Source organism: Equus caballus, chromosome 27, assembly GCF_041296265.1.
Source record: "Equus caballus isolate H_3958 breed thoroughbred chromosome 27, TB-T2T, whole genome shotgun sequence".
Taxonomy (NCBI): Eukaryota; Metazoa; Chordata; class Mammalia; order Perissodactyla; family Equidae; genus Equus; species Equus caballus.
The window spans coordinates 19,357,305-19,383,237 of record NC_091710.1 but is presented as its reverse complement, the minus strand read 5'-3'; the positions used below and the strand labels follow the sequence as shown (position 1 = coordinate 19,383,237).

Here is a 25,933-nt window from a genome sequence, read left to right as displayed (position 1 = left end):
TCTGAATACTTCTAGATTTAGGGACCCATATTCATCTTATGCGTGCCACTCGGAGTTTATAGCTTTTGGACGTAATGCTACTTGGTCGACTTTGCAGGCTGAAGCGTTGCCCTCTTTTGCACCTCCCCCCCTAGCACCACACATCCTGCCGGTCCTTTGATAGGACCCTTCTCCCGCCCTCTTTGAAGAGAGCGGAAGGCCGCACAGCTGGTTGGGAGTTGGAGCAGGGTACAGCACCTTTGGACAAAGTCTCAAGATGGAGTACAAGACTGAAGTGAGGCGCTCAAAAATACCGACAAGAAACGTTACTCACATAGGACCTCCTCCGTGCCACGCAGTGTTTCATCACACCACATGCAACAGTGCTCAGTGTGAGTCCAGGAAGGGCTCGAATACCTGTTTGAGTCCTCTCTGTCTCCTCCTCCCTTCTTTGTTTCCAAGGAAATCAGAGCCAAGGGACTAGGCATCCAGGCGGCTTGCCTGTTTGCAGAAGCTGTAACGCTGGCATCAATACTCCCATTCATCTGCCTCCCTTCTGGGTCAAGAGGACAGAACGACAGTGTGGATTATAAAACAATGGGGTGTTAACTTGGGGGCAGGAGGCCCCAAAAATCCAAATAAACAAACCATAGAGGTCAATGTTAATGAGCAGAGAACTGGCTTGTAACTAAGACTCTACAAGGCCTGGAAGAACTTAATAAAATTAGATTATGTTTCAATGACCGCCATCACAGCAGAGCTAAATAATAACCACACACTTCGCGCGGTCATACAAACGACTTGCGCACATAATTACAGATTTATGAAAACTAATGAACGAGATGAGTGCCTCCCTCCTCTCTGACTGGGAGCCTTTGTTTTCCTCCTGGGAGTTGGACAAAAGTCAATAATGTCAGCAATTCATCTATTTCTGTCTGTTGGTTCATCATGCAGAAATTAAATGAGGTGCATAATGTGAATTTAGATGTCAACATTCTGTTGAATTCTAGAAAGATGCACTAAAATGTTGGTTTGCCTTACATTTCATCAAATTTGTGTCATTCTGAGTTTGTCAATTTTGGATAATGGAAAACTGAAGATTTGCATAAACCTAAATTCTGCTAAGGACCTCGTGCTAAAATGTTCTTCATTTTATTTTCCTGAATGGCAAGTTTTGATCTGTTCAATCCAATCTTTAAAATCCTCATTATAAACTTGGGAAAGCAATATTCTCTTTAATCTCAAATATTCTGTGATTAAATTAATCTTCTGGACAAGCCTTAAAAAGAATAGTAGTTTTGTCTGGCAGGCTAATCACTTGACACCAACATTATCATGAGGTATTAAAAATCAAAACAAAATAAAACAAGGTTCATGCTGCCAATCATTTGGTCTGTCTGTGCAGAGTCACCTTAGGCCCTCACCCGGCGCCTGACGGATGGCACAAATCTGGGAGCAGAGGCTGAGAGTCCCAGAGCTCTGGAGCTCAGCCGTGGCGCCAAGCACATGGACATGGGCTGTCCTGGGCCCTGCCCAACCGAGAACAGCAAGAATTATGATTGCTATTTAAAGAAAGCGAGTTTTAATATTATGCAACACAATATTAAATATTGGCTTATATAAAGCAGCCTACAGCATGTGCTGCATGTTGGTTGATGTGTGTAATAGCTTACCTTGAAACTGGCTCCTTTTGTGGCTTATGGCCCTACAACCCTCTTAAATCTCACTGCTGTCGCTAGCAATCTAACTTAAGCCCCCCTCTCCCAGACTGAGGCCACTGTAGCTCTCTCCTCACTTTCTTGCCTCTGCCTCAGCCCACGTAAACTGCTCTCCACAGTTCAATTCATCTTCCTATAATAATACTGTTGTCATGTCACAGGCAGACAGAATGATCTGGAGGGGAACACAATTGCCTGCTGGATCAGGTTCCAGCTCCTCAATCTGGCTGTACAATCAGCCTTTCCTTTCTTCCCTCCCTTCTCTCTTTCCTCCCTCCTTCTCTTCTTTTCTTCTTTCCTTTTGACTTTTTATTGAATTATAATATACACACAGAAAAGTACACATAAGTATACAATACCTCAGTGGATTTTCACAAACTGGACACACTCAGGTGTGTGTCCCTCCTGACTTTTCTTCAATATTTGATTTACTATCTTTGTATTTTGAATTAAAATGCTTAGATTTCTATTAGAAAGAGAACCTGACCAGCACCCCAGAAATTCCTTCCTGCTCCTACCCGGGCACTACCTACACACCCTAAAGGTAGCCATATCCCACCTTCTAAGAGCAGAGATAACTGGTCAGGCTCCATATTTATTAGCCTTCTACTTGCAGGACTCAGGGAAAGGCTCTGACCTGGGGGGCGTGAGGATGCCTTGGGCCCCCAGGCCTTGCAGCCTATGGCAGCAAGTCTAGTTCGAGTGGCCACACTGATGGATCTGCACTGATGTCCTGAGCTAACATCTGCCTCAGTCAGGATTCGCTCAGGAACTGCCCGCTTGAGGTGACAGGGTGACAGCTAATGAGAGTTGGGCGGGGAGAGACTGGGAATGGGTAGTGTTTCATCATGACGTGAAGCCAAGAGCACATGCAACTTCACCTCCCTCCTATTCCCCAGCCCTGCTCCTTAGTCATCTCTTCTGCTCCCTACTCAATTGCATTTGAATTAACAAGGTCACAAAAGGCGCCTGTGACTGTAGCATTCAACTCATACAGTCCCTGACTAATAATTCCCAGGGCCTTTGCATCTCTAGAAGATGCCTTCAGTGTGGGAGGGGCTCTGCTGCTGCTCTGACCTAAAGAACATTCTTCCTGTCTTCCAGGAGCAGAGACAAGGAAATATTTTTTATTTGTGACTCTTTTTAACAGCAATTCAACAAATGCTATTGCTAGTTGCCTTATTGAACGTTGAGCATCTTAAGCATTTCTATTGAAAATATAACATCATGATAGTGAAACAAATATTGAAGAAAAGTCAGGAGGGATTCCTCATCAGCCCAGCCTAACTCTACACCTGCTTTAATTTTGCACGTCATCTCCCAGGTCCCGGCCACATTCGCGCCAATCTTTACACTGTTGTTACTGCAGTGTTCATATCAGGAAATTTTCTGTAAGTGGCCTTTTATTTATGCAAACAAAAGGGATAAGTTTTACAGAAAACTGTCTCTTTACAAAAGGGATAATTTTAATACAGAGTCATAACACTCTGCCTCTCTTTTCTGACGCTCCCTGGCTCTGTCATTCCGGGAGCCGTGCAGCTGAGACAGCCAGAGCAGTGATGCCGGTCCACGAGGAGCCCGGGCCCTGGCTCCGCTCTGTCAGCCGCTGTTTAAGTAAACATATGGGTATCATCGCTCCCTCGTTATGCCTCAGAATCTCCAGGAGTAAACTACAGAGGATGACACCTATCCCACCTACCTCACAGGTGTTTTAGTAACTCAGGAAACCTACACTGCGCACCTACCACGCATGCGCCAGGCTCCTTGCTAGGGACCTTGGAAAGCAGACGAGCCAGCAACCGCAGCTCCCCAGGCAGCGGCCCGTATAGACGGGGCGGGACTCGGTGGGGACTCGAGTCAGGCCTGGGGCTGGACTCTGGCTCCGCACAGTCGCGGCCCCATCCGCTGTCCCAGCACCTCCAAGAGCGGCTCCCTGGGGCCCCCAGGACGGACGCAGGGATCCAAACTCTGTGAGCCGAGGGCCCACCGTGTCCCTGTCCCAGCTCCTCGGCTCCCTCCCCAGCTCCCCCCACACCCTCCTTAGCCCCTCACCAAAGCCTCCTTCTCCGCTTTTCCCTGGGTGGGGGCTCCGTGGTCCCTCAAACTGGAACCCCGACCCTGGGCAACGCGCAACTTGTTTCGCTGCCGTGAAGGGCAGGCTGGGGGCCTGAGGGACACAGGGGCCTCCCCTGGAGATCCATCACCTCCTTCAAGAGCGCACGGAGAGAGAACTCTGCTGAGGAGGGAAAACTTGTTCTAAAACGTTCCATTCGGAATTGCGTATCCCGTTCCACTCACAAATTCGGGGCCAGGGGCAGTCGTTTCTGATTGGACGTGTCTTGCCGGACTTTGTAAAAAGTCTGGCATTTGTGTCAGCGGTAGAGACAGAGACTGAAATCGGGGCTCCCACGAGGAGGAGAGCTGGCCGAGCGCAGAGGCGGGAGCGGTGAGGACCGCCGCAGGCGAGGGGCGCGGGGGCGGCGGCCGCGCGGGGACCCTCCTCCCGGGCCGGGCCCTTCCCCGCGCGCGTCCCCCTCCTCCCACCCGCCCGCGGACCCCGCAGCCCGTCTCCCACAGCCCGAGCGCCCCCATCCTCCCACAGGCCCTCGTCGGACCCAGTTGGCCGTCTGTTCCCTCTTGAAACGTTTCCATTCCACAACTCTCCTCTGAACCGTGGAGTTTCTCTAAAGATTCTTCTCCCACGGCCGGCAAAAGCTGTTTTTCCTTCCCCGTTCCAGGCAACCAGGGCCTCAGAGGAACGCGAGTGTCTTCCTTGCTTCCCTCCGCCACCTCCAGAACGTTGTTCCCGTTTCTCCTGCAAATCCTTGGCCCTTTGACGTTCATCGGTCTTGGGCGCCACACCTCTCTTGTTTCTGTCATCCCCCAGTCACCCCTCTTCGCGACTGGTTCCCAGTCTTCCTCCCTGCTCCAAATCTGTCACTCTTTGTGATTTCCACATCCCAGGAAAGGCCATTTCAATTCCCTGGCATCTCAGCTTCTTCACCTCCTTTTCTCAAATGATCTTTTCTCCCGCTCGGCTTCAGTCACTCACTCCAATAGCTGCACCCTGGACCACTGCACCACCTCTAACTTCTTGAACGCCAAGGTCAAGCTCCCAGACCATCCATATCCTTCTCGTTTAATTGTTCAAATAGCCCCACTTGGAAAAGTCCTTCAACCTCATCATAGCTCCATTTCATTGATCCTCCCACTTTCCCACTATCCACCAGTGTCTTCATAAACCCCTCCTTTCTTGCCTAGGTTCGATCCCGTACTCCGCCGTTCCAATCACTTTTCACAAATGCTATAAATTCCTTTATCTGTCATAGCTTCACAGATGTGTTATGGGCAGATATCCCTAGCAGCAATATGAGATGGATTAAATTAGAAAAAAATTGTTTGCAAAGCTACTGGGAGGATTAAATGATTCAGCAGATATATATATTCTTTGAAAAGGTAAATGGACTCTAAATTATCATTACACTAAAGTACAGATAGTAATTATATTCTTGTTTAAGAATTAACAATATTTGACTTGATCAGATAATTCAACCTTGGGTTTGTCATGTTCAAATTATCTTAATTTTTGAATGAATGTCCCAGATTATCTCAGAATATATTTATGCCTACAAGCTGTAAAACATTTATAGTTTGTGGTTTGGATGCTAATCAGGCCTGAAAGTGTCTTTCCACAGCAATTGGAAAAAGCCTCCCATATTCAGCAGGCTATTTTTAAACACAAGCAGCCTCTCACTCACTCCCAATCAGATGGCTTTGAACTTGGAGAACACGCGCTCTTATTCAGGAAATGTGCGCCCCAGCGCTGAAGCTCCAAGGCCCGGTTCCTGCAACGTGGCTGGATTGAAATAGCCTTGGAAAAAGTGACTGAAGTAGCTATGAGTTTTGAAAACTTCAAAAATAGTCATGCGGATTTTAAAGATGTATTTAAAAACAAAGAAACAAAAACTATTTCTACCCAACGTACCTGGAAAAAGAAAGGAGCCAAGAACAGCTCTACTCTGAATACTAAGAGAAAGACGTAGACTTGAATGGACGCCGAGAGCCCCGCCTCTAGCAAAGGGCTTTCAGTGGCTATTTCATTCCTGTGTGGTCTGTAGAGCCCAAACTGGAAGTGGCGGCAGCCGCTGGACAAGTTTGGTTCCGTGGCGGTAACGCGCGGGGACCCGGTGAGGACCGCGCCCGCTGAAATGAAGCCGCGTCTCCAGCACCCGCCTCATGGGCTCCGCAGGCGTGCGTCCGCCTCTATTTTCGCCTGCTGGGCATCCTCAGCACAGTGGGAACCGAGAGAAAATGCTGGAAAAAAGAAAGCTGTGAAAGGCAGCTGAATAAAGTAGTTTTCGTTCGGATTGTTAGGACAGAAAGCGCTGTATGGATCCCTGGGTAGCTCTAGGACTAGAGGGATTTCTCTTGAAGAAACAGTGCCGTGAAAAGCAAGGAAGCAAAATAGTTCTAGTAAAAGAAACTTGACGGATTACTACCCACAGATGTTCACAGTGTGACCAGGTAATCTTATACCAGTGTAAAAACTGTGCAATGCTGTGCATCTGTCATGTACTTGGGCCTTCGGGACCAGGACTACCTCCTGGGAGGCGTTTGGATGGCAGCATGGTCTGCGGAACAGGCCCTCACCTGGGTGTTAGGAGATGTGGGTTCCACACACATCTCTGCCTCTGACTCTCCAACCTTGAACAGGTAGCCTCTCCTCTCTGATGATTCTTTCCTCTTTTAGACTAAAGTGTTGGCATCCACCTTAGGAAGGAAGGACATCTCTAAGACTAGCCAGTGCAGAGTCTGTAGACCCAGATATGTTAAAGAGGGGAGCAGAGGGCCGGCCTCCAGCTCGGCTTCCATCCTTTCTGTAGAGTTGGAAGTGAGTTCATCCGCTGGGGGAAGAAGGAGGGCCCATGTGAAGAGGTTTCGAGGGGTGTCTTGGTGTGCAGACGGAGATCGGAAAAAGCTGGCAAAGCCACAGTAATGTTACAAGCACAGACATGTAGTTAACCAGACAAATGGCTCTGTGCGGTGGCAGCATTTCCCAATGCATGGAGCTGGAAGATGGAAATTCTCGAGCAGTGGGAGTTGGAGAGAGAGGAGGGGTCAGAAAAAGGTCCTGTGGTCAAATGTGAAGAAATATTGCAGAGTACATTCCCTTATTGAAGATTCATGGTGCTTATTAAAGGCTCTGAGAAGGCCTATGTAAAGAAACAGGATTAACTAATCCTGAACTTGCATGACTATAGAAACTTTTAAAAATACATGTTTGTTAAAATTTCACTGAACACGCTAGACAAAGCATTGTTCTAGGGTATAAAATCCTCGCTCCCTAACAAGGCATGTAACGCCCTGTAGGATCAAGCTCCCGCCACTGCCTGCCTCAGACCTGATGTTTGTACTAGTGAGCCAAACCACCTGGGGTCATCTCTCCCCACCCCTGTCTCCCCGCCCCGCCCGCGTCTGCACGCCCCAGTCTGCACGCCCCAGTCTGCACGTCCCAGCCTGCCCTGCAAACCGCATGCCTCATGGTTTCTTTGTGTGCATTTTGCTCATTGAAAACACCAATACTCCGCTCACACATGCTCTCCCTTCTCTTTGTCTGGCTAAGTCCTATTCATCTTGCACCATCTGTGTTGGAATCATCCAGCAGGACTGGCTTGTCAGGGATGTTTTGTAACCTGGAGTGGAAATAACCCACATAACTCACCTATACGTAGCAACATCCATTCTAGAAATTGCTTTCTTACATATTATGTCACTTAGTCCTTGCTTCTATTCTGCAAGGGACACGTTATTCTTATCATCTCTTTATAGGTGAGAAAGTCAGGATCAGAAGGCCCAGGTGACTTGCCCAAGATCACGTGTCAGGAAGCGGAGGGGCAGGGTGTTCTCACTTCAGAGCCCATCCAGTGGGCACGGGTCTCGCTGGGAGCAGAAAGACTCAAAGCGTTTGAGGAGCTTCTTCCAGAGCAGTTTATCTAGCTGCTTCTCCCTCCGGCTCTCTCTAACATCATCACTGCCAGCACCGTAGCATCTGCCTCTCTATGGGCCTCTGGTGACTGAGAAGGACGGAGAGTCTAGGGGGCAGAAATCTCATTTGTACCCTGTGCACACGTCTCTTCTCACAGCTGCTGCTGTTCTCAATTTTCTGCTTGGCTGGGTTTTTTAAAGAGTGTTAACTGTCTTTTTCCTATTGCCAAATGCAAAACAAACAAAAAGGAGAGTCACGTGTATGCACACATGCTAGTATATTTCTTTGAGAAGCAAATACTTGTAATAACTAGGAGCTGGAAAGGATGAAACTAGTCTCAAATTTTTTTTACATCATTTACTATATTTTAAAAGTAGAAAGTGGCTAAAGGAAAATCCTCCAGCTCTGATTGTAAACACTGAGCCCAGCAAGCCCGTGCGGTGTGGACTTTACCTTCTTTGGCTTCCCCCGCCCTGCCTTGTGTGAGCTCCCTTGGGACGCTGCGTGGGGGTAAGGCCCGCGCCTGCCTGCCTATGGCGCCCTCTCTCCTCCTCCACCCTCCCCATCTCCATCTCCGGGACCGTCGGTAAGGAAGCAGCCTAGGAAAGCCACTTACACCAAGATGTTAGGAGTGTGGTGGGCTTGCTCCTCTCAGAGTAACTGGTATTTTAAAGGAAAATCCCCCCTCACGCCCAGGCAACGATCGACCCAGAGAAATCTGTCTATAGGGGAGAACTTCTGAGTCAGCGTCACTGTGATGAACATCTCTTTTAGGTCACGTAGGTCTCCTGGCATCTTTCAAGTTGCATCATCTGGAAGGACCATTTCCTCTCCCAGTTGTAAAGCCATCCTGACTACCATGGGGGAGATAAGCGATGCTAAGTTGCAAAAGAGGTCCTAATGCGCAGGTGTGCTAAAAGGAAGAAACAGTCGTTTTCCATTATTTAAACAGCTGCACAGAACTCATGAAAAGCATTCTGCTTCCAAACAGTTGTCCTTTTAAGTGCTGCTTTCTGCCCTCCACCCTTCACTCTTCTTTTACTTGATGTGGCCTTTCCAGATTAAGAAGGCCTTTCTTCTGCTATGGCAGGGTTTCCTTCGGAAAGGCAGGGAGCGTGTGTGAGAAGCACATCACTCATATCCAGTCGAGGTTGTGGCTGCTGCCTGGTCTGCCAGGAAAAGGGGCAGTGGATCCACACGCCTGTGTCTGTATCTGCCAGCTCGGCACGCCCACGTGCCCACCTCGCCTGAGCACGCCGTGCTGGCTCTGTTCTTGTCCCAGCAGAAAGGATGCCCTGTGTCACAGGCCGTGTTTCTCTTTGCTTCCTGATGGGAACACAGCTTGAATGCTGTGAGAAGGGCCCTGAAGTCTGGCCGACCCCACCACTTACGGCTCGGCCCAGTTCCCCTCAGGGCCTCTGTTTACTTACCTGAAGCTGGGGTGCCAGTAGGTACGGTGGGATCCAAGGAAATGCATTCTGTGAAGTGCATGGTGTGTGCTGGGCTCATAGCCATCATCAGCCTCTTCCCTCATCCCCACCACAGTGTGCAGAAGCAGCTTTGGTCAGGTACCCGAGGAAGGCTCGCTGGGCAGAAAGACTGAACTGAGTACACTAACACACTCTCTTTCACAGACTCAAGGTCAGCTCCTCCTCAAAAGCCTTAGGGGAGACCTTAACTTGGTTTCCAAGGTCTTTCATGGTCTGGAACTGAGGCTTCCAGCCTCATTCCCCACTGTAAACCCCACTCACTCTGCAGGCGCTCCATCACTCCGAGCCGCATACCATGCCCTAAACTTGCTAGATTGTTCCCCACTTCTGAGCCTTTCCTCTAGTTTCCTCAGCCTCAGATGTGCTCCCCAGTCCTTACTGGTTGAAAATGCTGACCCATGAGGCCCACCTCAAACGGCGCTTCTTCCATGAGCTGTCCCTGACAACTCCGTCGGACCGAACCTCTCCTCGTAGCTCTAGTCAATATTTATTACCTTCTTGTATTAAAGCTGCATGTTTTTTTTTGTCTTCCTCTTTGGATTACAAGCTTATTAAAGAGAAGAACTTGTCTAGTTATACACCATTTTTTAATTTAACAAATATTTGTTTAGCACCTACTGTGTGCCACGCTCTGTGCTGGGACCACATGGCACCTGCCGTGGTGTTGGAGGAAGCAGGCTTCAAACAGTTAAGTGAGCAGACACCTCTGTAAGGACGCACTGTGACGTGCTGTGAAAGCTCCTGTTGCAGAGACGCCTCCCTAAGTGAGTGAACCTCTGCTAAGTTGCCCCCTCTCCCCTACTCTCCCCTCAGCTTGATCTTCAAAAGTCAGATCTTCACGGTGCTTCTTACGTAGTGGTTCATACCTGTGCTAGTCTCCTGATCGCGTGGTCAATTGGGTCACTTGGGTCACTTGGCCACACCCTAAGTGTTCTCTTTCAAACACGCTTTCTCATTCTTTGCAGTATGAGAATTTTCCACATTTTTAAGTTGCAATTTCTTTTTGCTTAATAATTCCATCTTCAAACCATTTCTCCCTTCTCACATTTTGCTCCAGTCATGCGTCACTTAATGACGGGGATACATTCTGTGAAATGTGTCGTGAGGCAATTTGGTCGTTGTTCAAACATCACGGAGTATACTGAAAGGGAACAAAATTTGCCAGCCCAAAATGTGTCTCTTTAACATGGAACTCATTTTAAGCTGATCATTTTTAAGAAACAAAAGACTTGGCAAGTTTTTCTTATTACCTCCCCCTTTACTGCCTAAAAGAATTCAGATTAAAAAACTTGTCTCAGGAAGCGAACTATCGCCTTAGCTTAACATGAACTAGGTGGTGGCCAGGAAGGAATCTGGCAAAGCCTGGTTTGGGGGCTCCCTTCTGTGTTCTTCTGTTTCTGTGGCCGAACAAACGCAATTTCTGAACATTTGCTCCTATTCACCTACCTGTGAATTGCCTTCCTTACCTTGAAGTCCCTGACTCTCCCCATCCCCAACATCTTCTTGTTTCCTTAGCTGAGAACGGTATTTAAGATGAGGCTTCAGCCATTTTGGCAAGTTACTTGATTTTCCTGGGTTTCTCCCGTCTATATATGTCATTAAACTTGTTTGTTTTTCTCCTATTAATCTGTCTCATGTCAAATTAATTCTTAGACGGGCAAGAAAAACCTAGAAGGGTAGAGGAAACCTTCTTCCTGCCCTGCAGCACTTACACAAACCTTCACACCTGGGTCATGTAATATTAATCTTATGGGACCACCGTCATATATGCGGTCGGTCGTTGACGGAATCGTCATTGTGCAGCGCGTGACTGTATGAGAAGTTGGAAGGGACCACAGCTCTCATCCTTCAACACCTTGTTTAGAAATCTCAGCTAAATATCCAGTTTCATCACTGGCAAGTTCTACCTTCCACAAAATGCTAGAACACAGATACAATTCAGCCAAGTTCTTTGCTGCTTTCTAACAAGAATTGTCTGTTCTCAGTTATCCAAAAACATGTTCCTTATGCCCACCTGAGACCTCATCAGAATGGTGTTTACCATCCATAGTTTTACCAACATTCCACATATGATTATTTCTGTCTTCTCTAAGAAGGTGGGAGCTTTCTTTGCAGCTCTCGTTTTCTGTCTGAGCTCTCACCAGAATTGCCTATAAAAGTCTCTTTATGATAATCTCAGCTTCTTCTAACATACACCCAAAACTCTTCCAGCCTCTACCAATTACCCAGTTTCAAAGTTGCTTCCACATTTTTAACTGTTTAAAAGTTAAATATTTGAAAGCAAATATTTCCACATTTTAAATATTTTAAATATAAGTATTTAAATATTTGTTATAGCAGCACTCATTTCTTGGTACCAATTTCTGTCTTACCTTGGGCTGCTATCACAAAACACCATAAACTCGGTGGCTTGTCAACAGCAGAAACTTATTTCCCCCAGTTCTAGAGGCTGGGAAATACAAGATCAAGCCGGCCAATCTGCTGTCTGATGAGGGCCTCTTCCTGGCTGCAAACTGCTCCCTTCTTGGTGTGTCCTCACATGGCGGAAAGAGAGTGAACTGCCCTCTGACCTCTTCTTAAAAGGACATTAATCCCACCAAAGGGGCTCCACCTTCATGACATGATTACCTCCTAGAGGCCCCACCTCCAAATACCATCATATTGGGACTAGGTTTCAACATGCGAATCTTGGGGGACACAAACTTTCAGTCCATAATGGCAGTCTATTGACTCTTCCTAATCTGATATGATGTCCCCTCTTCTGAGCACTGTGACACTTTGGCTTCATTGCCTCTAAGGACATTTACTCGCTTGTGTCTGGATTCAGAGTTATCCATGTAGTTATTGCCCCTCTGGATCTCAGCTGCTTCTGGGCGCTGCGTGGTGCACGCTCACCTCTGTAGTCCCTGTAACATGGGACTTATAGTGTCTGGCGTGTAGGAGATGCTCACCAACATTTGTTGAGATAGTGAACTTGTGTCGCATGAACATATGTCACTTCATGGCAATGACATATTGCCACTGATTTAGACACACCAGTTGTTCAATTGAGTTGTCTTTTTTTTTTCTGTTTTATCTCCCCAAACCTCCCCGTACACAGTTGTATATCTTGGTTGCAGGTCCCTCTAGTTGTGGGATGTGGGATGCCGCCTCAACATGGCCTGACGAGCGGTGCCATGTCCGCGCCCAGGATCCGAACCCTGGGCCACCGCTTTTTTTTTTGAGTTGTCTTATCTTAAAAGAAAGCATCGGGATCCAGATTCTCTTTATAGCCCTAACATGGTGATTGTTCAGCAACAATGAGTTGGGGCGGGTGTTTTTATAGTTTCCATACGGAAGTTGAATTTTCACATCTGTGCTACTGGTAAGGTGTGGGGCGAGAATTGCAGTCTGGCCTAAGGCTCTTTTCTTTTCATCACTTTTCTCCAAACCCAAGCCGGGGCCTGCTTCCAGTGGGTGGCATTCCTTCAGCCTGAGGCACTCGTTTAAAAGTATAGCAGAAGCCCGGAAGTCCTGAAACCAAAGCAGGGGATCCACTTTGGCCAAGGAAGGGTCCCACATATCACCTAGCCTTGCTAGATTCTAGGCCTCTCTCTTCATCGTGCCTTTCTTGGGGTAGAAAATATGTTTAACACTGATCCAGGTGACTGGTTCTTGACTTCCGGATCATTTTGCCCTCATAGGAATTAGAGAATAGAACAAAAGATCAAACTCTCCAGGAAGGACTGAGGATCGCTCTGTTTTCCCTTGGTGTCTTCATGCATTACTGGAGGATAATGCTACTGCAGGGTGAAAAGTGGGGGCGCAGTCAATACGTGTTGAATGGTTGTTTTTATTAAGGCCTGATGAAACCTCCTTCACGTCTATTTAAACAGTGCCTTATGGTGCAAGTGGGTATATGAAACACAGCTTTCCAAACTCACTGTTGAATTAATCATATTTTGATAGTGTTTCAGTGAATTTCATTGTCTGGTAAATATAAAAAATTACCAATACATAGTTCTCATCTGAGTTTACAACTGAGCCAGATGTTTTGCTTATTGGAGAAGCATTGCAACATTAAAATATTTTGGATGGCTTTTGAGACTGTCAGGAGTTAGAAAAAAGAAATTTTCTAAAGTCTTATGAAAACTTCCTTCTTTCTTTCCTGTCTTTTCTTTCTTACTTTCACCATAGGGAACAATATGTGATTGGCATCAGAATAAGTGTTATTGGCAGAAAGTGCTAGAAAGAGGAGGATTACTGATGGCCAGAATGTCTGGCAAAGATGTCAGAGAGAAGATGGAATCTAGACAGCATCCCAAATGGCAGGAGACAGAGAAGGGCAAGGGCTTGAGGAAGGGTGTGAGCAGAGGCTTTGCATGGTGGACCTGGGGAGCACATCCTGCCTGAGGAGAGCACATCCTTAGGGGGAGCACATCCTGAGGGGGAGCACATCCTGCCTGAGGGGAGCACATCCTTAGGGGGAACACATCCTGCCTGAGGGGAGCACATCCTGTGTGAGGGGGAGCACATCCTGAGGAAGAGCACATCCTGCCTGAGGGGAGCACATCCTGAGGGGGAGCACATCCTTAGGGGGAACACATCCTGCCTGAGGGGAGCACATCCTGTGTGAGGGGGAGCACATCCTGCCTGAGGGGAGCACATCCTGAGGGGAGCACATCCTGTGTGAGGGGGAGCACATCCTGCCTGAGGGGAGAACATCCTGAGGGGGAGCACATCCTTAGGGGGAACATATCCTGCCTGAGGGGAGCACATCCTGTGTGAGGGGGAGCACATCCTGAGGGGGAGCACATCCTGCCTGAGGGGAGCACATCTTGAGGGGGAGCACATTCTGAGGGGAGCACATCCTGCCTGACGGGAGCACATCCTGAGGGGGAGCACATCCTGCCTGAGGGGAGCACACAGGAGCAGTAGGAGAAAAGTCTGGAAAAGCAGGGCAGGTACGGGCCAAACACCGGCCGTGGAGGTGATCTTTGTGTTGCAGACACAGGCGGCCACAGGCAAAGACTCGTCGGACTTGGGGTCTCGGCAGATGAGGCACCGGCAGGGAGGAACCCCGGGGCGGCCTGAGGGGTGCTCCAGAGCCCTACTCGGGGTCGCGCCAGGCCCGCGCCAGCTCGGCCTTTCTGCTGCGACTCTGGGGACTAAACTGGCTAACTAACGGGAAGTGCGTGGCCCACGGGGGCAGCGGCTAAAACTACAGCCTCTCCCCTGTTCCTTAGAAATGGGCCCCTGTCCTCTGATTATTTATGAAATGTGCACTTAGAAGCAATTCCTGCTCATGCAGTCGAGCTTTTGAAGGCTGCTTCCAGCAACCTCGCAACACCGTGAGGACGGCCTCCCTGAGGAGCCAGTCGGGGCCACCAGAGACTAAGCCAACAAGGCCCGGTTTCTGGCTGCGGCCTCTGGGAGCAGGTCTCCCCGCCGCCACGCCCCTAGACGACTGTGTGTTCTCAGGGTGTACTCAGCGTGTACTCAGGGTGTACTCAGTGTGTTCTCAGAGTGTACTCAGTGTCTACTCAGCGTGTACTCAGGGTGTTATCAGTATGTAATCAGTGTGCTCTCAGCGTGTAATCAGTGTGTTCTCAGGATGTACTCAGCGTGTACTCAGCGTGTATTCAGGGTGTTCTCAGCATGTAATCAGTGTGCTCTCAGGGTGCACTCAGCATGTACTCAGGGTGTTCTCAGCGTGTAATCAATGTGCTCTCAGGGTGTATTCAGCATGTACTCAGTGTGTTCTCAGCGTGTACTCAGGGTGTTCTCAGCATGTAATCAGTTTGCTCTCAGGGTGTACTCAGGGTGTTCTCAGCGTGTTCTCAGGGTGTACTCAGCACGTAATCAGAGTGTACTCAGCGTGTACTCAGGGTGTTCTCAGGGTGTACTCAGCGTGTACTCAGCGTATTCTCAGGGTGTACTCAGTGTGTACTCAGGGTGTTCTCAGCGTGTAATCAGTGTGCTCTCAGGGTGTACTCAGTGTGTACTCAGTGTGTTCTCAGCATGTTCTCAGTGTGTACTCAGTGTGTTCTCAGCGTGTACTCAGGGTGTTCTCAGCGTGTAATCAATGTGCTCTCAGGGTGTATTCAGCATGTACTCAGTGTGTTCTCAGCGTGTACTCAGGGTGTTCTCAGCATGTAATCAGTTTGCTCTCAGGGCGTGCTCAGGGTGTTCTCAGCGTGTTCTCAGGGTGTACTCAGCATGTAATCAGGGTGTACTCAGTGTGTATGCAGGGTATTCTCAGCATGTAATCAGTGTGTTCTCAGGCTGTACTCAGCGTGTACACAGGGTGTACTCAGCGTGTACTCAGCGTGTTCTCAGTGTATACTCAGGGTGTTCTCAGCATGTAATCAGTGTGCTCTCAGGGTGTACTCAGTGTGTACTCAGTGTGTTCTCAGCGTGTTCTCAGGGTGTACTCAGTGTGTTCTCAGCGTGTGCTCAGGGTGTTCTCAGCGTGTACTCAGTGTGCTCTCAGCGTGTACTCAGGGTGTTCTCAGCATGTAATCAGAGTGTTCTCCGCATGTACTCAGTGTGGACTCAGTGTGTACTCAGTGTGTTCTTGTGTGTAATCACTGTACTCTCTGTGTGTAATCAGCGTGTTCTCAGCGTGTACTCAGTGTGTTCTCAGCATGTTCTCAGTGTGTTCTCAAGGTGGATTGAGATTCCACTGTGAAGTGCACTGCAGGCTTCACAGAAATCACTTAGTGTCTCAGGGCAAACACCAATTAACAGGTGGAGCTAAGACAGACTTCAGGGTTAAACAATGAAATGAGTAACTCAGTGTTTTCCTTTCAAATATGGGGAGGAGGACAGTTAAAAAGGAATTCCATCAGACACACCAGGCTGAGACAGGCAGGTCTTGACCATCCTCTCCCACCCCTCGCTCCTGGAATGTTCTCCACCAGTCTGTCTGTTTCTGTGATTCTGTGGAGTGAGTGCAGAGTCCAGTCCCACAACCAAGACCATCCCCTGACCTCTGCTCCTTGAAGATTCCCCCTGGGCGCTGAAGGTGTGTCATTTGCTTCCTCAGGCTGCCAGTGGATCCATGGGGCCAAGTCACGTCTGCCCACAGCTGCTAGCGTTTGCATCCCTGGGCACTGAGATCGAAGCTTGACCCCAGCAAGGACCAGCCCTGCCCCATCGCAGGAAATGGCTGAACGGCCTGAGCAACAGCAAATGAAAACTTCCTTCCTCTTCATCCAGCTAGGGGCCCCGCCTCGAGCTCTCCCCGCCCTGTCTCCAGCCACTGCAGCCTGGACAGCAGCCCCAGGGGGCCTGGAGGAGGGACACATTTTCCCAAGTCCCAGGACAGGCTTTTTGGCAGGCCACGACCTCAGGCACACACAGGGCTTGGCTGTTCCTCCCTCGCTCCTACAGAAGGAGGGCCGTGGGACAGTGAAACTAGATGCTTTCAGTTGCTCTGCTCTTAAGGAGGAGACAGAGGGAGAGGAAAAACACCAGGATCTGGAAGTAAGGAGGGGTGGAGTCGGCACATCCCCACGTCGCAGGCGTTCCCTGGCCCCTGCGTCTGGGACACTTGGACGGCTACAGCCCCTGTCATGCAGACTTCCTCGCCCAGCTGCCGTCATGAGCGATGGAAGCAACAATCCCTCCACGGGCTGGAAGCACTGGCCGGTCATGACTGGCCCCCAGGACCTGTGGAGCGTGGACCCGCAGTCTTGCGATGCTTTGGGATGCTCAGTTCCACAGGCCACCCTGACCCATGCTGCTGACAGGAGTGAAGAAGTGAAGAGAGGTGCTGCCATCTACCAGGTACTCCCAAAGAGCTGTGAAGAGGGCACAGATACCACAGTGAGGGCAAGGAGGGCGAGGCTCTGCAGATACTGTCCACCCGTTCAGACCAGCACGAGCTGCCTGGCCCCACCCGCTGCCCTGCCTTACAAGGTAAGAAAGTGTGTGTGACTGAGTCCGCCAGACCCCAGCTACTCCCACAAGAAGAGAGATGGAGACAGGGGACAGATGGGCCCCCCAGGGCTCCCAGGTCCTCACACTGGGTCTCCCCTCCTCTGTGGATGGGCTACACCTCCGTAGCAGGGGAACCCACCTGCCATAGTCCCCGGGGCCTGGGCCTGCCTTTCCTCTGTGCTCTGCCACCTTCCCAGCCACTAGGAGCATTTTGTTTGGAAGGAAAGAATGAATAATTGTTTCCCAAGATTTCTGCCAAAGATAGGAAAAGAAAAGTCAGGCAAGGAAGTGCATATTTTATGGGGAAAGACCAGAGGGAAGGACAAGGAGGTACACAGACATTTGCTGAGCCCTCTGGTGTGCCAGCCATGATGCTGAGAGTTCCCTTACTTCCTGTCTGTCCTCATCACCACCCTGAAAAATAGAGGCTCATATGCCCCATTCCAGGTGAAGGTATTGGGGGATGGCTAGGCAAAAATCTTGCTCTTTCTTCCAAAAAGAAAACAGCAGAAGCAAAACCTGTTCTCCAGAATGGGCACTGGAGACCTTGGGGAGGCTTCACTGAATTTGGTGGAGGTTTCCAGAACAAGAAACAGCCTTGGAGCTCAGCCACACCCATGCATGCTTGGCCTTCTGGGGCCCACATCCACCTCCTGTCCTCTCCTGCAAGTGGATGTGTGCCCTGGGCATCAGCCTCCAGCCTCCGTGTCCCATTAGGAGGAGAAAGGAGAACCCTGTGTGGTCTTCTGCGTCTCTTCCCACCCTCATGGGCTCTGCCTCCCATCATGGCCATGCCTACTCTTTGTTATTAGCTTCTTATTCTTTGCGTCTCTAACTCAACTTCCTCATCCTTCTGATGCCTGAGCCCAGCCTGCCCTCTCCACCCAGCTCAGGTGTACTGCTCCCGAAATGGGTGGACAAAATTAAAATTTATGCCTTTCCCAATCAATGGACATCTTGCTATACTTTGCACATAGATAGGCGGTGCTGGTGAGGGTGAGGAAGTGTGTGTGTTGAGGTTGGCGGGATGAGATAGAGGAGGGGGGACTCGTTGGAGTAGATGGACGGCCGACATGGAAGGGACTCTCAGGGAAGTCACAGGAGAAATGGGTGAAATGCACAGCCACGGAACAGGGGCCTTCCGTGGGCTTGGCAGTGAGGCTGCTTCCTCTGGATTCTGTGGCTCTCTCCCACGTGCTTCCCCATGCCACCCTCCTTCCCTTTCTCCTCTTCGCAGGGAGCCTGCAGAGCCGTGGTTAAGAATCAGGGAAAAAGGATGAGCCCAAGTTCTCTTCAGAGGGAAACTCTTGGAAGAAGAGATGCTCACTGCTTCCTTAAGAAATAGTTGACATTCCACCCTAGCTCTCTTATCCCTCATTTCCTACAGGGATTTAGGAGGAATGACATACCCGTGCGTGTGTCAGAGCCCGGTCTCTGTGTGGGGTCACACAGTAGTTGTTTGTGTACTTTAATGCTGGTCTTGGTGACCTGAAAACTCCGTCTTTCCCATCCCCCTGCCCTCATCTTTGGGGTCTGGGCCAAAGCCTCAGAGCTGTGGCCGTTTCTCTAGGGGGAGGTGCTTTGCGAGTTGGTCCAGCTGGGTAGATTTCTGCCCTGTCAGCCTCATTCAGCCACTTTAGCTAATGGGCCCCCAGACATCTACCCCATCTAGAGCAAGGATGAAAGATTCCTGACTGAAAACTTAGAAACCCAGGTTCAAGTCCTAACTTTGAGCAAGCCACCCGAGCTCTCAGTTTTCCCATCTGGGAAACACTGATGACCCCACCTGCCTCACTGCGGAGATTTGTGTTCTGAAGTGGTGGGCCAGTGAAAGGAACCCTCAGGAGCCCTGTCGTAAGAGAGAGCAGAGGAGAGGCGGAATCAGCGGAACGCCAGGGAGGACCGGGGCAGCCGTGGAGTTAGAGACGTCAGTGTAGGCTGGGGCTTGAGGATCTGATGAGGAAGCAGGGCTGCAAAACTTGTCCTTCAGCTTGCTGGTCGGATGCTGTGATTCCTGCTGCCGTGGGGAGGAAGGGAGTTGAGAAATTAGTGCCCTCACAACCGCAAGTCTTAAATGCCTTATGGCAAATATTAACCAAGGGACCCCTGCCAGGTCTTGGGTGTTAGAGAAAGGAGCAAAATCAGCAGAGACAGGTTTTCCCTCTGCCCAGCCTTGAGAAGATTCAGGTGTCCTCTGGATCTGATAGATTACTGTATGAGAATTTCCCAGTCCTCTTACTGTTTGGAACTTAGCTGTGTGAGTCACAGCAAAGCAGCAGACGGCTGATTAAAAAGGTCTTCTGGTCAACTATGAATGGCGAGGCCCTTGATTATCCATAATGGGAACTTTCACTTAATATACTCATGAAAAATGTGATCAATTGCATTTGTTAAAGTGAAATGTTGGTTACATGGAAGCAAAATGTATTCCTATATTTATGTCGTAGGAGTGAGGTCCTTGTATCAACTTTCCAAGCAGAAAAATCTGTATCTTACATGTAAACTCTCTTCTTCATAGTGCTCCAAATGGCTAAATTTATTCTCTTATTTTCAAAACAAATGGGCTCCAGGGTGAAAATTGTTGACTTACACCCTTCCAAGTATCTATCATGAGGAGTAAGTACAGCAGATCAAGTCGCTGGTCCTTCATTTATACTATGACAGGGCTCTGGTAAACCAGCAATAGCACTCTGTGACCTACAGGGGCTTCCGAGGCACTATTTCCTCCTAGTGAAACCTCGAAACTCTGTGGGCATATGCATTCATATTGTCCCACTTCACAGATGAGGACACACATGCTTGAGGATGGTCAACACCTTGCTGGGACCCAACAGTAGGATGCAGCAGCTCAGGACAGAGCTCAAGTCGTCCACTCTGAGGCCAGTTCTTTCAGCCTTCTCTCACTGTCTTCCAGGAGGGTGAAGTGTCCTTGGAAGGCAGTCTGCCATTTCCTGGGACCTAGAGGTCTACGCTGCACTCCTACTTTCTCTGGTGGAGGTGATGGGAGAAGGACTCTCAGGAATATCAGGTCTAGTGACCCAGCCCTGTGTGAACAATCATTTCTTTCTAGAAGCAGTAAAGGCCTGGGTTTGGAGAATGTGGAGTCCAGCGCCAGGCAATGCCAGCTTAGGGCTGTAACATCAGTGTGAGTCAGAGAGTGTGCCATGGTCTGGGGCCAGAGGCTGCCCTGACCATTTCTTGGACCCCACGTTCTGCTGCCTGTCTTTGGGAAGGCCAGGAACTGTCAATGTGAGCCTTGAGTTTGGGGCTAAAGATACAAAGCCCACGTGGAGACATAGAAAACAGACAACTCAAGAGAGAGGGAAAAATCTTTCTCTACAATCATTTTGGGAAATTCCAATTTTCTTTTACTACGTCTTTGTTTCTTACATATTTTATGTTTTGAAATAACAATGACTTTTGGTATGTAAATGACATTAGAAAATTGATAAGGAATGTATTTTTAAAATTTCCCCCCAAATGCCCTTTTTACAAACCCCACAGCTTTCACCTGTAGCTTTAAATTTCCCAGAAATTTGCCTCTTCACTTTGGTCTTCTTTTTTCTCTTCCTCTCTCACCTCAAAAACAATCATCTTTTTGAGATTCCATCACCAGCTTCTAGGAGTGTTCAGGGTTTAGAAGACAGGGTAAGAATGAGCAAGAAGACAAGGAGTCCACGGAGGCCTGGGGGGAGGGAGACGAGGATGGCACGTTACTCCTCGAGGCAGCGAATGGAAGCGCAGTGTAGGTCTGTTTTCTCATAGGCAGGCCCTGTCCAGCAGACCAGAGGAAATCGTTTTAGCTCTCTGTGTCTTGGATTGTTTTGCCTTAAAATAAAACCAATGTCTGAATCATGTCTGTAAAGTACATTACATTTTTGAGAGAAGGTTTTTATTTAGAGTAGAAGTCAGTGGCGCTGTGACGCTGAAGGCGAAAATGAAGCTCTGCTTCTGCTAACAAGCCAAGTGGCGATGACAGCTCATTGAACAAGGCTGCGTTATCTCATTTGTTCTCTGAGGTCTTTCCAGTTCTGACATCCTGTGATAAGTGTGAATCCATGAATCCAGGAAGAGAAAGAAACTGTTAAATGAAATTAAAGTATTAAAACAATTTAATTTCATCTACCTCAGCTTGTCCCTAAGATTAATTCTTTTGTTGAACAACGTCCTTGCAGGGAAGCTACGTACAGTGGGCTTGCGTCTCCCGGGGGGGATCTGGGATTTCGGTGGGGAGCTAGATGGTTCTATACGTGACTAGCACAGAGGCGATGCCTTCTTTGAGCAAGAACACAAATCCCATCACAGAATTTTAGGACCAGAATTGCAAGCTTTCTGTCCCCTAATGACTGATATTTCTTTCTCTGGCCAGATTCTAGTTGATGAAATTCCCTTCTAGAATTGAGTACTGACCCTCGGGTATACTTAACCCCCAGGAAGAGGTCATTTTTCTCATCTGGGGTAAATGCTTAATTACCCAGACCTTTTTGACTTTTCTAGCCTGTCATAAATTTAGAAACTGTTCTGCTCATATAAAGTGGTAGTCTAGATCATTCTGTCTTTATATTAATCCTTCTTGGTTAGCAATTTAGAATTTTTAAAGAGAAACTAGAACAAAGAGAGAGCTTGCACAGATGCCCATGTAGCAATATAGATAAATGTGCAGTGGTGTACTTTAAAAGATGTTGGTATTTAGAAGACAATATTGATTGGGTTGAAAAGCTTATCTTTAGTCTATTTTACACTACATTGGTTTTGACACAGATGTCTTGATTTATTACTTGAATAAATACAGGCTGAGAGAGCAGAATGGGTTTGAATTCTTTTTCATCTTGTGATTTGCCTCAGCGTTCCCATGACAACATTCTCTCACTCTTGCTCTCTCCTTGCCCTTGCCTTTGACATTCACACACACAAGTCCTGCAGATCATTGTGCAGGTGCCACCCTTCTGAAACTACATACCCCTCAGCGTCGGAAGAAGAAGGCAGAGAGCCCATGGACCATTTACAGTTGTATGTCCCTGTGACATGTAGAGAAACAGTTGGAGTGGGGGCAGGACGTGGGTGTTCTAGCCCTTTCGTTGATACAAGTTCGCTAAGTCAGGGCAAGTCTCTTCATCCTAGGTCTTAATTTTTTTTTCTGTGAGAAGATTAGACTGTGGTTTTCCTCCCTTCTAGCTCCATGAATCTAAATTCTTGACAATCCATTTGAGGCTTTGTGAAAACTCAGCCAAAACTACAGCTTTTAATGATAAATCTCTAAAAGTCCATTTATCACTATTGCTGGGAAACTCCTTTATTGGTAAAATTAGATGCCTCTCCAGGATCCAGAGGATAAATAGGAACTAAAATACATTTTAAAACATTTTACACCAATATATACCCAATTTTCTAATCCTGAGTGTTAATTTTTTTTACAAAATATTAGTAGCATTAGTCAAGACAAAAAGACTAGATTGAGTTTTTTATAACTATTCAAGAAGGAGCTGTATTTTGTTATTCTCCCATATTAAAAGGAAATACATTTGCTGAAAGGGGTTGTTCTGTGTTTTCAGTTTCAGGAGTCAATTATTCAGCAAAGGGAATATTGAAAATCAATTCCACTCTGAAATTAAGACCTAGAATGATGACAAGACTTGTCCTTACTCTGCTAGTTTGAAACAGTTTCAACAGATTGCCTCAGTTTAACTTTGAAGTTTCATGGCCTTGAACAGAAGTCTTCTGTCACTTATAGCTTTAGTTAGAATTCTTGGTTATGTGTGATAGAAATCCTGAAGACTACTTAATCCCAAATGAGGGGGATTCGTTAGAAGGAGAACTCATGTCTGCAAGTGTCAGGTCTTGTGGAACCCAAGGGCAGAGGTCTGGATGGGCCTCAGGGCCAACTGGGATGAGGGCTCCAGAGTGTTCTGGTCTCTCCTTTCATCTCTTCTCTCTGTTGCCCTCTGCCCTTCTCTGCACTCTTCTCTGAATCATTCTTCTCTCTCTACACATCTACTTCCTCCACTCCCTATTCCTCAGGGAGGATTACGGCAACCCACAACTTCCAGATTTACATCTCCTCTCTTTAGAGACAATCCAGACTAAGACAGGAATCCCTTAGGCCTGCTTCCTAAGCCCCAGGAGGAGGCTCCTTGGCCCAGTGCAAGTTAGGTGCCCACCCAAGCTGCTGTGGTGGGGGCGGGGTGGGTGCAGCTCACATGTTACTGCTGAGAGCCCAAAGATGATTATAACCATGTAAATCTGGGAAAGGGACGCTTCCTAGAAATTGATGGGACATGGGGAGGAGGGGAGCAAATAAGGGCAGCCAACCCGATAAATGACCAAAAGCACTTTCAGAGAGTTTTAACTAAAATTTATAAAGTGATTGCTTTGTACAAATGTCCTATGTGACCACTCTCAGATTTTAGGGAAGCCAGTTTTTACAGCCTTTGGGGAGACTTTTAAAGAAGCATCCCTGAACTAAGCAATATATTACAATCCACTTATTGCCCGATATGGTTTATGTATAGGTTTGCTTCCAGAATCCGCTACTGGTTATGATACGATACTTTTTCCCTTTCAAAGACCTTTTTTTCCTTGGAGATTTTTAGAGACTGTAAAATGCTATGAGATTCATACAAATATAAGTCCTTAGGTGACAGTGGGGTTCTACAGTAAGCAGATGACCATCTCGGATTCTGCATGTAATCTCTTCAGCTTTATAGCAACGCACTGGGGCTTGACCCAGTGTTTGAGAAGTCAGAACAAGAACAACGAAAAAGTGAAGATCAGCCTCTTTCCTTGAACTGGTTACACTGATTCCTTGATCTGAGCCATATCAATGAAAACAAAAGGTGGACGAAAGAAAGAATGGTGACTCCATGTGGTCACACTGTTGTGCTGTTGCAGGGCTGCGTTTTAAGAAGTTCGCTTTCCTTCGTCCTAAAGTAATCAGCAGCTGTGACTCTTTTTTGGCTGCCCTTTGTGTTATGCATCTTTCCTGTGATTATATGTAGTCAATTTTAACTTTTTGGAATTTATCTTTCAGTTCTCAGGATGTGTGATTTTGTACTAACCTTTCAATTACCAGGTCTGGCAGATTATGGGCTAAAAAGCTCCAGGGCATTATTCGAGCACTCACAATCTTTCACCATTTGAAAAATCCCATTTTATCTACAAGGAGCTTGGTTGCCCTTCACTAAGCTCTCAGTGTGATTGCATGAAGAAGTAACAGTCAAAGCGTCCGCCAAGTGCCCTACAACTATAGCACAAATAATAAATAAAAATACTGGTAAAGGTAAATAGTAATAAAGAATCAGTTCTAGGAAAATATAAATAAGGGTCAAGGTGAAGAAAAGATCAGGGCAAAATCAGGAGAACAACCCAAAAGGACAGGCCGTAAAGCCCTACAGAGCTGGCGTGTTTGAAAGTCAAATTCGGCTATGTGCTTTCCAGCTGCCCAAGCTAAGAGACAGGGTCAGCTGCACAGTTCTCATTGTGAGAAGGAAGGGAAGGAGAGGCGGAGGGAGAGGGGAGGAAGGAATGGAGGAAGAGAGGGAAGGAGGGAGGAAGGAAAGAAAGAAATTTCCTTTAACATGTTCCACAGAAATTAATTTTCCTAGAAAACCAAATTTTGCTTGCCCTTTAGAATACCATTAAAAAAATAGCATTTTGGATAAAAATTTTCTAAGGAGCTCTTAATATTTACAATTTCCCTGTTGCCTTAGACATATATACAACATAATTTCCTTTTCTTGACGACTTCAGTAATCACTGTAATCGGCATTGCTGGCGGCGTTAGGTCTGTAAGACGGCTTGCTTCTACACTTCGTGGCCCCGGAGACTCTGCTTTCTGAGTCCTCTTTGCTTGTTAGTAATCCTTTTCTTTCCTCCCTGCCTCCTGCCCCTTCTTGCTGCTGTTAGTGTGCCTGCCTCTAACAGACTTCCTTTAAACCACCACAGACCAGGAAACTAGACAACAAATTTGTTTACATTGTAAGGTAAGTTTGTTAATTATGCAAAGTGAAAAGGTTCTGTGTGCGGGGTTCGGGAGCTCACCTAGCAGGAAATCTCAGGAGTTTTGTTATGGGTATTTTTTCTTCTGATTTTGTGTGTTCGGAGATGATGCTTTTGCTTTCTGTGACTATGGTCACACTCTGGGTGAATAAAGTTTCTGGACAAATAACTCCTGGATTCATTCATTCTATAAATGTTTCTTGACCACCAGCTGTGTGGCAGGCACTGTCCTAGACACGGGGGAGACAGCAGTGAGCAGGACAGGCAAAGTCCTTGCTCATACATTCTGTAGGAGCAGGAAATGATAAACAAGCAAACAAGATATGAACACACGACTTCAGATGGCGACAAGTGCTTGGAAGACAACAAAACAGAGAGGGGGATGAGGTGAGGGTTCTAGAATGAACAGTTCAGTTCGTGTGATGAGAGAAGGCCTCACAGAGAGGGTGGCCTTGGAGCTGAGACTTGATGACGAGCAGGAGGCACCATGGGAAGATCAGGGAGGGATGGGTCTAGGCAGTGGTACCTTCAGGACCGTTATAAGCATGAGTTCTGGAAAAGTCAGAGCCATGGGCAGGGCCAGATCACATAGGCCTCATCATCTCAGATGAGGAGTTTAACTTTGATTCTGTGTGCCCTGGGGAGGATTTGGAGAGTTTGAAGCAGGAGAGAAGCACAGAAATTCAGGGAAGAGTGGGTGCATCTATGAAGTGACTTCCTTCGAGTCCCCTGCAGGTCGCAGGATTTACTGTCCCCGCCTCCCACTTCCTAATCTTGCTGAAGAATGCTTGACGCACACAATTTAACTCTCTCTGAACGACAGGGAACTCCCATTTTCCCCC

The 25,933-nt window shown here is 47.8% G+C and overlaps 1 protein-coding gene across 5 annotated transcripts in view; it reads left to right on the top strand.

The window, feature by feature from the left end:
• Positions 1-25,933, top strand: part of PSD3 (pleckstrin and Sec7 domain containing 3) — a 646,842-nt gene that overhangs the window by 110,681 nt on the left and 510,228 nt on the right. For 4 of the 5 annotated variants that reach the window (XM_070253277.1, XM_070253287.1, XM_070253276.1 and 1 more), the window contains exon 4: positions 16,201-17,075. In XM_070253277.1, the coding sequence (XP_070109378.1) occupies positions 16,320-17,075 (756 nt within the window). In that variant the 5' untranslated portion in view covers positions 16,201-16,319. Of the gene's footprint in view, positions 1-16,200; positions 17,076-25,933 lie in introns of those variants that run through there. The other variant, XM_023630520.2, reaches the window with a different exon arrangement.